The sequence below is a fragment of the Scyliorhinus torazame genome, chromosome 12, assembly GCF_047496885.1.
Source record: "Scyliorhinus torazame isolate Kashiwa2021f chromosome 12, sScyTor2.1, whole genome shotgun sequence".
NCBI classification, from domain to species: Eukaryota; Metazoa; Chordata; class Chondrichthyes; order Carcharhiniformes; family Scyliorhinidae; genus Scyliorhinus; species Scyliorhinus torazame.
The window spans coordinates 45,512,778-45,529,218 of NC_092718.1; the positions used below are offsets into that span (position 1 = coordinate 45,512,778).

At 43.3% G+C, this 16,441-nt stretch overlaps 1 protein-coding gene across 9 annotated transcripts in view; it reads left to right on the top strand.

Moving 5' to 3' along the window:
- The window catches only part of LOC140387547 (myocyte-specific enhancer factor 2A-like), a 277,365-nt gene extending 261,434 nt beyond the window's left edge, over positions 1-15,931 (top strand). For all 9 annotated transcript variants that reach the window (XM_072470797.1, XM_072470794.1, XM_072470796.1 and 6 more), the window contains 3 exons: positions 2,142-2,256; positions 6,849-6,975; positions 10,764-15,931. In XM_072470797.1, the coding sequence (XP_072326898.1) occupies positions 2,142-2,256; positions 6,849-6,975; positions 10,764-11,073 (552 nt within the window). In that variant the 3' untranslated portion in view covers positions 11,074-15,931. The remainder of the gene's footprint in view (positions 1-2,141; positions 2,257-6,848; positions 6,976-10,763) is intronic.
- The last annotated feature ends 510 nt before the right edge of the window (positions 15,932-16,441 follow it).

A 16,441-nucleotide genomic window follows, 5' to 3' on the forward strand; every position in this document is an offset into this window, starting at 1 on the left:
CGATATGTTACAGAGCTTTGTACACTGGCTCCCTCCCGTACATGCCAGTTTCCCAAATCTTTCATGTGTTCTCTTGCTCAAACACGCCCTAGGCAAACCCCCCTTACCCCTTACCCCTTCACAGGACATCCCCCTCCGCCCTCTCTTCCCCCCCCCCCCCCCCCCCCCCGGGTTGCTGCTGCTGCTGACCGACCTTCCTCTAACGCTCAGCGAGATAGTCTAGGAACGGTTGCCACCGCCTGTAGAACCCCTGCACAGACCCTCTCAAGGCAAACTTTATCCTCTCCAGCTTAATGAACCCAGCCATGTCATTTGACCAGGCCTCCACGCTGGGGGGGCTTCGTCTCCTTCCACATTAGCAAGATCCTTCACCGGGCTACTAGGGACGCAAAGGCCAGAATGCCGGCCTCTTTCGCCTCCTGCACTCCCGGCTCGTCCACTACTCCAAATATTGCTAGCCCCCAGCTTGGCTTGACCCGGACTTTCACCACCTGAGATATTGTTCCCGTCACTCCTTTCCAGAACCCCTCCAGTGCCGGGCATGACCAAAACATATGGACATGGTTCGCCGGACTCCCTGAGCACCTTCCACATCTGTCCTCTACCCCAAAGAACCTACTCAACCTCGCCCCCGTCAAGTGCGCTCTGTGAACCACCTTAAATTGTATCAGGCTGAGTCTGGCACACGAGGAGGAGGAATTAACCCTACCTGGGGCATCAGCCCATAACCCCTCCTCAATCTCCTCCCCCAGCTCCTCCTCCCATTTACCCTTCAGCTCCTCTACCAATGCTTCCCCCTCTTCTTTCATCTCCTGGTATATTGCCGACACCTTGCCCTCCCCGACCCATACACCCGAGATCACCCTGTCTTGAATTTCCTGTGCCGGGATCAACGGGAATTCCCTCACCTGCCGCCTCACAAACGCCCTCACCTGCATGTATCTAAAAGCATTTCCCGGGGGTATCTCAAACTTCTCCTCTAGTGCCCCTCGGCTCGCAAACGTCCCATCAATGAACAGGTCCCCCATTCTTCTAATCCCCGCCCGATGCGAGCTCTGAAACCCCCCGTCCATCCTCCCCGGGACAAACCGGTGGTTACCCCTGATCGGGGATCACACCGAGGCTCCCATTGCACCCCTGTGCCGTCGCCATTGGCCCCAGATCTTTAACGTTGCCGCCACCACCGGACTCGTGGTATACTTTGACGGCGAGAGTGGCAGCGGTGCCCTCACCAGTGCCCCCAGGCTCGTTCCTTTACAGGACGCCATCTCCAACCTCTTCCATGCCGCCCCCTCTCCCTCCATCACCCACTTACGGATCATCGCCACATTTGCTGCCCAGTAGTAGCTCCCTAGGTTCGGCAGCGCCAACCCTCCTCGGTCCCTACTGCGTTCCAGAAAGCCTCTCCTTACCCTCGGGGTCCTATTCGTCCACACAAACCCCATAATACGAGGTTCTATGATTTTATGATATCTATGCTAGCTCTTCGCAGGAGCAATCAGAAACAATGCCCAGTTCTTCCCTTGTGGACTTGTACTTTCCTCTGATTCAAATATGTATCCAGTTGTCTCCCGCTTGCACTGTCAATTCAGCAATTGACTGGTATGTGATGCTATCAAAGACTCTCTGCAATTGACTAAAATCCTCAACAGGAAAACTGAGGAAAGATTTCCGATCGCTCGACCATTTTTCTGTGCACCATTCCACCTGGTGGCCTGACGGGGAACTGGCAGAATGAATGAATGAATGACGGGCTGCATTGTAAACCTGAACAGAATTGGAGTGTGTCTTGCTTTATTCTTCCATATTACAAGTGGAGGAACCAGGATCCATTACGTCCCATTTTGCACAATGAATAATCCCCAATACAGCATGTTCATGTATTATAAATCATGGGTTGCATTAAGTTATAAAAATAACTTCAGTGTACAAAATATAAATTAGATTTCTTGCTTTTGTGACGAATATCTTCATGCCTATGAACGTAGTGAGTTAATGAGATTTAGATCACTGACAGCTTTTTTTGAATGGAGAAAATGAAAATAAATTTGCTTGTCCAATAATTCCTGTACAACTCTGCCTACGGAAAGATCTAGCATACGCTTGTATTAAATAACTCTATCTTTTTTTTTCACTTATAGAATGTACAGAGGATAAGCAGCTCACAGTCAACACAGGCTCTGGCAACTCCAGTTGTGTCAGTTACTACTCCAAGTCTACCACCACATGGTCTGCTGTACTCGACATACAACACTGGTAATTGAACAACATTCATTCACGATTGTACTGAAGTAAAATTATTGGGAAATTGGTCTCTTCTTTAGCAATGTGGCCTTGCTTGAATTTTGTATGCAGCCAGGTTACAGGAATGGAATATTTTGGTAATAGTGCCTATTAGCTCTGTGCTTAACAGGCACTATATGGTACTGAGCCACTCTGCCTATTGAGTGTTGGGGGGGGGGGGGGGGGGGGGGGTGGTCTGTGCTGTTTCTAATCAAATAAATGAAGATGATTTTTCATCACTATTTGCATATTATGGAAAGTAGCTGTAATTTGCTAGCTAATTCTGAAAAACTATAATGGGAAAGATACTATTATTCATATATTTCTTGTGGGGTAGTGGTCCGAATAGCTAAATCCAGGTAATTAAAGCAAGTCAAGTAGAGGTTAGTCGTAACAGCTTGTAGGTTTCTGGCTTCAGGTCAGAAGAGTACAACATTAATTAACCTACTTAGCAAAAGAGAAAATTAGTGCAGTCTACTTCTTTGAAAAAGGAATAACGTTTTTAAATGCCATCCCCAATTTTCTTTAATTATTATTTTGCGTTTTTTGATGAGTATCAATTGTTTTCTATAAAAACTATTTCTGCAGCGAGAGGCAGATTTCAGATTGTGGAGCTGTTGAAAACGCGTAGGATTTCCTTGTGTTATAATGTTGACATGTTATCAGAAGAAGTAAAAGACAAAAATAAGAGACTTGGAAATGCTGTAAATATATATATTATGGGCTGGATTTTCCGGTTAACCAACCACGTGTTTGTCGACGACCCACCATTCGCTGGCAGTGGCATTCTGTCTTCCTGCTTGTCAGTGGGATTCCCCATTGGAACCACCACACGCCGTCGGCAGGAAAAGTAAATCGCAACAGCGGAGAATTCTGGCCTGTATTATACTTCACGAAAATACTGCAAACACTCTGGGCGCGATTCTCCGCTCCCGCGACTAAGTGCCCACGCCGTCGAGTTTCACGACGACGCGAAACGGCCCCGATCGCGATCGATTCAAGGCCCGAAAATGGGCTAGGAGCGGGGCCGCGAGGAGCTCTGGGGGCGTGTCGCGAAAGCAGCGTCGTCAGCGCGCACCGGGCATTGGCACCGCGTAAACGTGGTGCCGCGTAAATGACACGGCCGGCACCGCATAACTGGCGTCACCCGCGCATGTGTGGTTGCCGTCCTCCCAGCGGCCACCCCGCAAGAAGATGTTGGATGGATCTTGCGGGGCGCGGAGGAAAGGCTGGCCCGCCGATCGTTGGGCACCGATCGCGGGCCAGACCCCATTTGAGCCCCCCCCCCGGTGCAGGAACCCCCACAGGCCGTCCCCCCAGTGTTTCCGCGCTGTTCCCGCCGGCAGCGACCAAGTGTGGACAGCGCCGGTGGGAACCCGTCGTATTGGGCAGGCCGCTCGGACCATCCGGGCCGGGGAATAGCGGAGAATCGCCATTTTGGGTGTCTCGGGCGATTCTCCGGCCTGCGCCGCGCAGAACACGACGGGGCCATTCTCGCCGCTTGGGTGAATCGCGGGAGGGCGTAGGACCGGCATCGCTTGGAAAAATGGCGCACCAGGCGATTCTCCCAACCGGCGCGGGAGTGGAGAATTGCGCCCTCTGTCTTATCATTAAGGTCAATGCACTTAATTATTTAACAACTATACCAAAGTACTTTTACATGATTAAAGGCAACACATTAACACATGTAGGGGGTTATTTTGGTAAGAGAGCAAGTCGGGGCTGGTTTAGCACAGTACTAAATGCAGATTTAAAGCAGACCCAGGCAGGCCAGCAGCGCGGGTTCAATTCCTGTACCAGCCTCCCTGAACAGGTGCCGGAATGTGGTGACTAGGGGCTTTTCACAGTAACTTCATTTGAAGCCTACTTGTGACAATAAGCGATTTTCATTTCATTTCATTTTCAAGTACTTATTGGGAGCTAAATGAGTGCTGTGCTGATGAGACATGTCTGGTATGTCATACAATTTTGGTGTTAATTGCCGATTAGCAAAATTTTAACTTGTCTCGAGGTGATAAAACAAAGACACCTTCAGGTTAGCACTCAAACAATGATTAGACACCGGACTAGATTTAATGCGACCCTTTAATGCACCTTTGACAAGGTGCCTCATGGCAGACTGGTACAAAAGGTGAAGTCACACGGGATCAGAGGTGAGGTGGTAAGATGATACAGAACTGGCTCGGTCACAGAGTTTGTAGTGTACATAAAACTATTTGGAGGAAAATGTAGCCAGTCTGATTAGTAAGTTCGCGGATGACACCAAGGTTGGTGGAGTGGCAGATAGTGTTGAAGATTGTTAGAAGATGCAGCAGGACATAGATAGGTTGGGGACTTGGGCAGAAAAATGGCAAATGGAGTTTAATCTGGACAAATGTGAGGTAATGCATTTTGGTAGGTCTTACATAGAGAGGAAATATACTGTAAATGGCAAAACTCTTAGGAATATAGAAAGTCAGAGACATCTGGGCATGCATGTCCACAGATCTTTGAAGATGGCAACATAAGTGGACAAGGTAGTCTGAAAGCATACGGAATGCTTGCCTTCGTTGGATGGGGCAAGTCATGCTACAGTTTTATAGAACCTTGGTAAAGCTGCATTTGTGGTCAGCACACTACCAGAAGGATGTGGAGGCTTTGGAGAGGGTGCAGAGAGGATGTTTACCAGGATGTAGCCTGGTCTGGACGGTTTTAGCTATGTGGAGAGGCTAAATAGACTCGGACTGTTTTCATTAGAAAGACGGAGGTTGAGGGGTGACCTGATAGGGGTCTACAAGATTATGAGGTGTATGGATAGAGTGGATGCGCAGGCTCTCTTTCCCAGGGTAGAGGGGTCAGTCACCAGCAGGCATAGATTTAAGGTCTGTGGGGCAAAGTTTAGAGGAGATGTGCAAGGCAGCTTTTTTACGCAGAGAGTGGTGAGTGCCTGAAACGTGTTGCCGGGGAGGTTGTGGAAGCTGATACATTAGCGGCTTTCATAAGGCATCTTGACAAACACATGGATAGGATGGGTATAGAGGGTTACAAGTAAGTGCTGAGGGTTTTGGCAAGGTTGGTATCATAGCCGTTACAGGCTTGGAGGGCCAAAGGGCCTGTTCCTGTGCTGTATTGTTCTTTGTGGAAGGAACTATGTTGGCTGGACCTGTTTGACCGTTGGAGTGCGCCCACATCAGGGGCAAAATTCTCCGGTATCGGCGCGATGTCCGCCGACTGGCGCCCAAAACGGCGCAAATCAGTTGGGCATCGCGCCACCCCAAAGGTGCGGAATGTTCCGCATCTTTGGGGGCCAAGCCCCAACCTTAAGGGGCTAGGCCGGCGGCGGACGAATTTCCGCCCCGCCAGCTGGCGGAAAAGGCCTTTGGTGCCCCGCCAGCTGGCGCGGAAATGACATCTCCGGGCGGCGCAGGCGCGGGAGCGTTAGCAGCCGCTGACGGCATTCCCACGCATGCGCAGTGGAGGGAGTCTCTTCCGCCTCCGCCATGGTGGAGACCGTGGCGAAGGCCGAAGGGAAAGAGTGCCCCCACGGCACAGGCCCGCCCGCGGATCGGTGGGCCCTGATCGCGGGCCAGGCCACTGTGGGGGCACCCCCCCGGTGCCAGATCGCCCCGCGCGCCCCCCCCCCCCCCCCCCCCAGGACCCCGGAGCCCGCCCGCACTGCCTTGTCCCACTGGTAAGGTAGGTGGTTTAATCTACACCGGCGGGACAGGCATTTTATCGGCGGGACTTCGGCCCATCCGGGCCGGAGAATCGCAGGGGGGCCCCGCCAACCGGCGCGGCGCGATTCCCACCCCCGCCCAATATCCGGTGCCGGAGAATTCGTTTTAGGGAGGAATATCCTGAATAACGGTAAGATTATAACACTGTTGTGGGTGGGGGGGTGGGGGGGGAGGTGCATGCTGCTTTCAGTGGATACCTTATTTCACCTAAAACATTCGGAACAAACCTGCTTTCCAAAAATCAATGTTCAGAAAATTGTGATAGTACCTTGGTCTCACTTTAGTTAAGAAAGCTCAATTCTGCTCAGTTATGTACCGTACCGGCCTCCCCGAACAAGCGCCGTAATGTGGCGTCTAGGGGCTTTTCACACTAACTTCACTGAAGCCTACTTGTGACAATAAGCTATTATTATTATTATTATGTGACGGGAAAGATATGAGTCAATGACTCTTCTAGACTCAACTTTGACCCAAATCAAACACAATAAAATTATTTCTGAACTGAGTTCTTTGTAAGCTCAGAAATACAACAACAGACTCCTGGATATTGAAATGAATTGTTTTCAGCTTTTACATCTACAAAATATTTCAGATTAGAAACAACTTCAATACAATAATTGTACCTGTCTAATTTTACCAAAGAGTATATCTGGCCTGTTCGAATCACTTCTGTTAATTGACAATTCTTGAAATTATTTAATATAAGCATATTGCAGAATAATTCTTCATGGGGAACAAAAAATGAAATTACGCTTTTGTTCTTCAGTGCTCAATGGAGTTTTTACTATTTAAAGGTGAGGATTCATTTTTAATTCAAAAATTAAGTTTTTCCTCCATTTCATTTGGCAGATTATTCACTAACCAGCGCTGACTTGACTGCACTATCAGGATTCAACTCACCGGGGACGTTGTCGCTAGGGCCAGTGTCTGCTTGGCAGCAACACCATCTTGGACCAGCTGCCCTCAGCTCACTAATGTAAGTTCGGCATTGCTAATAATGGCTTGATTGAGAGTTATCTCCATTATTAAGAGGAATTCAAATCAAAAATTAATATCAACATATTGTTATTGGAATGTCTCTGATCTTTGGCCAAATGCCATATGATATTGAGGCATAGAGATCCAGATGGGCCCAGGTTTGATTCCCAGTCTATATTAGCTGATCCTAACTAAGCAGAGTTGGCAGCATCCCAAGCAGCCCTTGTACCTGGCCTACACATGTGAAGAAGAAGCCAAAGTTCCTGCTGCTGGCTCCCACCCAATAACTCGGCTTGAATACTTAGTGTGGATAATGGATGGGGGATGTGATTGAACTCAACTTTAATGCCTACAAGAGATCTAAAGGCTGCAAGCACTGAGCACATATATAAAGAATGGCCATTTGGCCCCAGTACTTTGGGAGTCATCATTAACCCACATTTTCCGAAATGAGAATTGTAAATAGGAAAACTTAAATAATCATCTTGTATTAAAAAAAATCTTCAAATTTCTTAGACATTTAGGAATCCCCCCCACCCCCAATCAAAGTAGGCAAGCTCGCTTTCAGTGACCGTCTCTTTAACTATTCAAACTTCAGTAGATTTAACCTTTCCCTCGCTCTATTGATTATGGACTAGACTTTGTGTGCTTCCATCTATTGTACTTAGTAGGTTTTCAGAGGGAAATTGGATGCTGGCATCAAGATCCAAAGTTTCTTTGATTATCTTTTCTTTTACGATGGTTTTTGTAGACCCTTTGGTACGTTTCTGGAACCTAAATTCAGGTGGTGTCTAATCTGTGCCATAGGAGCACTTAATTTTAAAATAAAAGCAAAATCCTGCCAATGCTGGGAATCTGAAATAAACAAAGAAATGGAACACCTGTGGAGAGAGAAACAGAGTTAATGTTTCCAGTCCAATGTGACTTTTCTACAGAACTAACTACTGAATGAACTAATAATTCTTTTGAAAATACAGGAGATCTTTGGCCCTTGGCTGTTCACTAATTACAGTCACCAGGTTTGTAAGTTTAAACACAATTACTGTTTATTTATAACCAGAACAAATATAGAATACGCAGTAAAACAACGCGTTAACGGCGAGGGAATACCAGACTCCCCCATTAACTGCCCCATCCTCTACGCACACACAAGACACACAAACACGGTGGTCGGGGGTGGAAGAAAATAATGAGGATGAAGGGCAAAAGTTAAAGAGGTCTTTACATCTGGAGGTTCACTCTCTTCATCGTATGCTGCCAGATTAGATTCTTTAATTCTCAGCTGATAATGGTCTTTTTTATAGTCATTCAGTCAGAATCCTGGTTCTTTAGGAAATGTCTTCCTCATGGGCAGCAGAATTTTTGGGGACCCCTAATCTAAAAGTCCACATGGGACCTACGGGTGGGAATGATTATCTACCCCATGGTCCTTGCGGAATACGATTTCCCCGCTAGGAGCAGGGAATCTCTACTAATCCCTGTATAAATGGTCAACCAGTAAGTCACCAACCAGAACAGGAACCCAGTAGGGGTCTATTCGACTGTGTATATATCTGTTTCATTATGTGGACTTCCTTATAAAACCTGAGTTCACATCAAACTGGTCCTTCAGCTCCAGGTTTGCACCCAGGCCTCTATCTTCCTGTAGAGAAACTTGATTTGGCATCAAATCCTGCTTTCAGCACGTGGTCTGACTTTACTTCTCTGCAGTCCCAAGAGAACCATCCACAGACTTGCTAGAGAACGAGGAGAGCTCTTATACTGGATTACGAGAGAGAGAGTGATGAGAGATAGAAATTGTGGACCCCTGGTCACAAGTTTAGGGCCTTGCTGTCCCTATTGCACACATGGACAGAAATAATAAACATTGCACCCTCTGCAGATTTTTTGCATTACATTTTTCCTGAGTGTTTCTAGCTCCAAATCTTCACCACAAAAAGGGAACAAGCAGCATTTTTAACTTCCAGCTCTGCGGCCAGAGCTGTGTTTCACAGTTGCTAGCTCCAAGTTTGCCTGCTCCTACATCACTTTTGTTTTCTTTGTTAATTCTGTTTCAGGAAGTACAGCAGCAGTGTCACTGATACCTTCCAAGACATTCTTAAACCTACCACAACCCCCGAATTCTTACTCCCTTTAGGCGATGTTATTAACAGTACCTTTGGTTCTGTTATCCGTCATGGAACAGTTTTGTACAACAAAAAGCTTCCATTAGCCAGGCATTCATTTGTTCAGCCATTAACCTTTCACTAATGGTTATCAACCTTGACATTGATAAATGCATCTATTGTGAATAAGAAGATCTCAGCATCGCTTAATCTACACGGTCCTGATTCAAAAGATACTGACATCAACTCCACATCTTGAAAGATGTGAGGTCCTTGGCCCTCTGTAGGATATCTGGAAATGAAATAATGTTCGTACGCATATTTTAAATTTAGTACAATACCATTATTGAATTCCTACATTGATATTCAACTTGCTGCAGCCCCAGAAGCAGTTGCAAATAATATTATTTGACTGATGGATGTGTCCGTTTTCCATATGTCTGCACCTTCATTTTACTCCAGATCCAGTGGTTGGACGCAAGAGCCAGAAGGGAAAATCTGATCCAGCTCATATTAGTTTTGTACCATCCTTACACATGATCCCTTTCAGAAAGTCTTGATTTCCCACTTACCTGCGCATTCCAAGACCAATGTTTTGTTACACTGAGAGCATGATGTTGTCATGTGGGCTGACAGCAATCTGAACCACAAGAATCTTGGTTTCTTGACAATGTAATTGTTTTATTATTAGTTTCACCATGCACCAGAATTGAATGGATTCATTTTAGTGTTTTTTTTCTGGAGTCAAGGAACTGATGCTCAGAGAGGCGTGGAGAAGATGGGAGAAGATCATCTGACTTAGTGCAAATGGTTAAAGGGACAATATTCCTGGGATGATTTTTTTTTCCCTCAAGTGGATTTCAGCTATTTACTGTGGTGATCAATCTCCCAAATTCTTTACATAAACCATTCCCTGACTTATGACCGCGAGTCAGTAATAATGTGCTCTTAGATGGTACCGATACAATTCTGGAAAAGTCTTGTAGCAAGTGTACAAAATGATGATAATTAATACTACTTTACAGTTTTTCCTCTCTTCCCACAATGGCTTTCCTGCCAGTTGCTGCTGAAAATGTAATTTCACCTGGGTGCGAGATCTCCATCGTGAAGCTAGATTCAAATGCAACATTGCCAGCACACAGCAACACTGTGATAACTACTTTGTTTCCCCTGTTGCATATGGCAGCTTGAGGAGGGTCACTCAAGATTTAACGCCCCCGCACCTGTGACCTTCACTGGCCTTGCTGCTCCATTTGTCTCTGGCTGCTGGTAACCACTTTCCTGGCTGTGGGATGCTTAATGATTCAGTGCTGATTCCATTCTAGTTCATGGTCTGCGGCAACTATGGCGAAGGACTCCTGTGAGGGGGCAATGTAATTTCAGTTTCCATACAGTGGGAGTTTATGGTTTATTTTTCCTATTCCGGGGGGAGGTGCCGAGACAACACTTGGCTCGTTCTCACATTGGCATTATATCAGAAATTCGCAGATCGGAGAATTAAGCGTCCTTGTTTTGTGTTGAGGTTTTTCTGAGAATAAGCATTAAGCATGGTTTTGGCTGATGTTTGTAGGGCTTAACAAAAAAGGTTTGAACAGCAATAATCTTTGGTGAAATATATTATCTACGCTGTACGTGTAAGAGTCAGCATGCTCACATCAGCTGCTGTTTTAATTTTCTGCAGAGTTAACAGCCAGTCACTTCAGGGTTCAAACCTTTCAATCAACACCAACCAAAACATCAACATCAAATCGGAGCCAACCTCGCCCCCTCGAGACCGGATGACACCTTCAGGTTTCCCTCAGCAGTCCCGACACGACACGGGGCGCTCGCCCGTCGATAGTCTGAGCAGCTCCAGCAGCTCGTATGATGGAAGTGACCGTGAGGACCCTCGGGGTGACTTCCATTCACCCATTGGACTCGCGAGACCCTCCACAGATGATCGTGAAAGCCCATCCGTAAAGCGCATGCGGATGGACACGTGGGTGACATAAAGCCCCCCTTTGCTCCCGTTTTGTAGTATCTCTTTTGTTACAAGAGAACTGTCCTTACATATCTAAAACAAGGACATGGAAAATGTATAAGTTAATCAGGTACTCTACAGTGCAAATTAATTGTATATTTGCAGGTGTCCCACATTAAAATTTTAGTCACTGTTCCAGTCTGGCACTTATTTGTATTAGCTGTTATCTTATACTGGTTTGCAAAAAAATAAATTTATATTCAACCCTACCATGCTTGCAAAAACAAGACAGTCGGTTGTCAATTCTGACAGTGTCCTGTGTGTGTGTATAAAAATGGTGTGGCTAGTTAAACTTTCTGCTTTGTAGCATTGAAGCTGTAGAAAGAAACAAGAGAGCAATACTGTACATAAAATAAATCTATGATATTGAACCTGGCATGGGTCTCCGTCTCTTGAAGAAGTGTTATAAATTGCACGGCATAGAGCTGAGGGGTGAACAGTTCTTCCTGCATGTGCAAAAACAGGTTGTAAAAGTGACAACACAATTTATTAAGTGCGTTGAAAACATGCATTAAGTACCTGCATGAGAAATGAGGAGACTGTTGGTGAATATAGCATTAAGAGAAACTTAATATATTAAGTTATAATTGGAATTTAGTTAAAGCTCTTTTATGTTGATGTCTGAAATCCAAATTTGATTCAGATCACTTATATATTTTTATTAAAAGAAAACATAATACCCCAACTTATTATTGACTATATAGAACTGTATAATTTTAAACACATTCAGCTATGAAGTTATTTATATATGCCAAAGTTGCATGTTGATGCTCTCTAGATATGGTTTTATCTTGTTACCTTGGCTTAGTTTTTGCTTTTTAAAAATGCAGGCTAAACCTAAAAAGCCATGAACACTTGCTAACCGATATGTAAAGAGAATTTGAGCCAAATGTTTGTGTATATAGCATTTAACTATATCACCTTTGGTGTCTGTGTACAATGTATTGTTGTACGTTCACCAGATTAAAGTATATTTTTGTGGATTACCACCAACCTGACAGGGCAAGATCCTAATGAGTAGAGTATCCACTGGCAATTACTATTTTGTTTAATATGCTGTACTTCCTTGGGTTTTAATTATATATGGCATTTGCAAAAAGTAGTAAAAGTTTTATTTTCCTCAATGGCAGTGAATGTGTACAATAATTGTTATTTCTGTGCTGTATGGTAATGCTTTACTTACTATACATATAAAAAGCAGATCCTGAATCCTGATGTGATATTTGTCATGCACAAACTTGAAAGCAAGTTCCTTATATTGTAGACTGTTATGGATAGAATTCCACTGCTTTATTCAATTACACTTTTCTGATATAAGCTGCCTTTTGTGATAATTCACTGACAGTAGACACTTGTGGTTCTTAATAAAAAAAAGTAAAATACCTGCAAGGGAGTAGTGCAGGTGAGTACCTTTAATAAATGTAAAAGGTTTCTTTTATATATAAAAAAAAAAGGATTGTTCAGTGGTGAGTGCAATAGGAGATTTGACAATCAAAGGGGAAGGCCTGAGTGCACACTTGTAGAAACAGAGCAATAGAGTAAGGTTTGTACCCCTCGAATGGACTGACTTGATGACTCCCAAGTGAGCCAAAGTTTATGGCACCAAAGGGAGCCAAAACCCGTCATGTTCATGGCTAGTTGACGCATTGTAATTTAGTGATGCAACGTGTTTTTTTTTAAAAATGAAATGAAGATGCATGGTTTGCTGACAGGTTCTAGTGACATCACTGTAGGAACCGGTCCCTTCATTCTGCCATTTGTTCTCCATCATAACACCATCAGTGAAAGGCTTGAGATATAACTTTCAACAGGATGACACCATGTTCAATAAAACATTCTGCCAAAGGATTGCCAACAAAAATTGGCCTTTTGGCTTTGGCAACCTGATGTAGGGTCATTACTGCACAGAAGGAAGCATTTGACCTATTCAGCCCATGTTGGTCAATATCCACTAACACATAATAGTGAAAATGTGGCAGCTGATGAATGACCTTTTACTTGGTTTATAACAGGCTCCATTCTTTTCTTTTAAAAGAGTGAAGCAGAATAATTGTTTTTAAACATGACTGGCTGGAATCTCATGCCATTCGTATCAATTCTACTAAAGCTGGATTTACAGAATTTGTTCTGTATGACTTGTGCTATTACAAAATGTACTCATTACTGCTTTTTGGTTCTTTTATCAGCAATAAATCTAGGCATAATATTCATTCTTTGATTTTTTTTTTCTGAGGGGGAAAATCTAACTCTTGTCGTTTAGATGATGTCTGTAGATAATATCTTAAGTTTAATATCGAAGTTTCCTCAAAATATTGATTCATTGCGTTGTCTGAGGTGTATATGACTTCAAGTGCTTGAATCTCATATAGAATGAACACTTTGCACACTCAAATCTGAATGATCTTTCTCATATTACTCTTCATCTACCCCCCTCCCCCTACCTTGGTTCCACATATATTAATTGGCTGATCATGCCTTCATAGATTAAATAAGACTAATGCTACTGAGACAATGGTAGGAATTTTAATTTGCTCACTCACTCACTGCTGAACAGACCTCTTTTAAGCTGCCGGGATGCAGCAGAGTTATGTAATCTGCAGAACTGAAAAATGGCTTTATTGAATTATGCATGTAGATGAAATTTTCTGTACATCTGGTAAGAAGTTTGCTTCACATTTACTGTGTCTCCTTGTGTGCACGTTGCCTTGCGGTGGCATTTACCTTTTGTTCCCAGATGATAACAATTGTCCTACATAATGGGCATTAATGTTGCATAATTATGTCAGCTGTATGCAAGGTTTAATATCGGAACCATGTGTTGCTTTAGTTGATATTTTTATGTCTACATTAAGAGATCCTCACTAGTATATTTAATTATCAGTTAAACTTATTCTTTTAGTGCACCCTTTTCCTTCACCTGTTTAAGACCATTTCCTCATGTATCACCTTTTTGCACTGACACTCAAACCCCTTTAATTGGTTTTGGCCAGGTTGGATTAGGGCCTCCTTTAAAAGCCAATGAAATGATGTGGAAGAGAGTCACTTGAATTAAGGAAAATGCTGTACTTGTGCAAACATTTTCACTGATCTTTGGGAAAAAAAACAATGCATGAAGTGCTCAATGGAAAGGCAATGATTGCCAGTTCCATTGCTGATGACCACGGTCCCATAAAAAGAAATCTATAAATTGAACAGAGCTGAGCATCTTTCTACATAATAATCCTTTAAGGATTCTGACATTTCGGCACGGCCAACTGCTCTGCTTGAAGGTGTGTAGCAAATTACATGCAGCTAGGTCAAAAAGACAGAGCATTTGCGATAACTCGCCATGTTTGGGAAAGAAGAATAGGTTTGAGTTCTGCAATCTAATAATGGGGATTTAAATTCTGAGCTACATTTTCTGCCCATTCTAATCCTCAAGATTTTGGATTTGATGTTTTCCTGTCCCTAAATGATTTTGCGTGTGATATTTAGCTATTGGAAGTGCACTATTTGAAAACGCGCTTGGAAATTAGAACAGAAATCCTGCATTGTTTGCAGAGTTTTGACCTGTTAAAACCTGTGATACATTATTTAACTGCCAGGAAAACAAAAATTATAAGTGATCGATTTCCTAAGGGAAAATAAAATTTGGACAATTAGCTGATCTTTTGAGATGGATTTTACCAGGATTCAGTGGGAGGTGAAAGCATAGTGTAATTATCTTAGTATCTTGATGCATATGATAAGACTATTTGTTTCTGTATCCTGACCAGCAGTCTATAGCTGTATAGTGAGATGCCTACCAGTGATATTAGTTGTGGCAGTTCTATTGTAAGTAGAAAAGTCCCTTAACTCTCAAGTGCAGCAAGCATATAATGCCCTATGGTGGCCTTTCAACTGAGTGAAAAAATACCTACAATACTCCTGAGACAGCAACTCTGCATGTTTGTAACACACAGCTCCAGATAGAAACTGGAGTTTCAATAACAATGTGTTCTGCTGTCAATCATTACATTTTAATTTAGTTGCGTCACATTTTTATCATGTAAAGCATCGATACTGTGGGCAGGAAAAGTATAATCACTCTCAGGGTAAATTTCAAAATAACAATTATTCACTGGTGTCGCAATCCCATGGGCCTAAATTAATAGAAATTTAAATAGTATGTGATCTTGTCAGACACCTAATGTGAAGGGGGAAGTAAATAAATGGAAGCACCATTAGGCACGACTTAATTAGTTACCAATGTGCTGGTCCTATTGTGCTTCAAAGATTTCACAGAACTTGAAAGATGGAAAATGACACAATATGGGTCAGTCAGGCCCAGTGCAATCCCCATATACAATGCTTATCTGTGGAAACCAGGGATCTATGAAGGCGATGTCCATCTGCACACAAGAGACAGTAAAGTAGAACTCAAACTTCCTGTCACCGGACACGGTTTATGGAAAACTAAACAAAGTATGCAAAGAGAAAGGTAATAAAGATGATTTTCTTTTTGCACAGACTTTCTATCCTCTGCTGTGCAAAATTATTTGCAAAATATTTAAAATGGCTTTTATAAAACTGATGTATTTGGTAATTGTTTGTTACTTGTAGAAATCACCGGAGCTGTTCACGGTTTAAACTTTAAGCCTGTTGGCAGCACAAGCTGGACTTTGTTGCCATCATTGAAACAAATATTGATGAGACTTTAAGTTAACCTGCAATTTCCCTGAATGTGTTTGTTTTTCTTCATTATACAAAGATAAGTGAACTTTTTATCGGATTATGACAATTATGCTAGAGATTGTTGTAAAAATTTGTACCCTGCACACACTTTAGTAAAGATATTGGCTTTTACTGTGCATTGAGAGTCCATGTCAGTTATTCAGTGCAAGTTAAAATCATTAGAATTGGTAATGAATTGAAATTTACATGGTATTTTCTCAATGTGTTCAATTATGGATCAGAATTACATGGATATATCATGGGATGAATATCTCATAAATGTCATGGGTTAAGTCCTTCATTTCAGTTGTGGTCAGTCTCGCAACGCTTAGCTGGCCAATATGGATTGTTTTCACAGCACACTTTGTCACGATAGTGTGATTTTCTGATTGCTCTGGTGTTCTCCCACATAGAGCATTATAAAATGTAATCTTTGAATTGATTTACAGAAACCAATATATAATAAATGGACAAATATTAAAAACAAACCGAGAAATTCCTCATTTCCACAGCAGCAACACTTTATATCTAAAGCTGGCCGACCAAGCTCTCTTGCTAAACCTAGCTGACCAATGTGGTCACTGCTTCAATGGCAAATAAAATTAAACTGCAGGAAGTGTGCTTCTATATCATGTTCAATAGAGAAC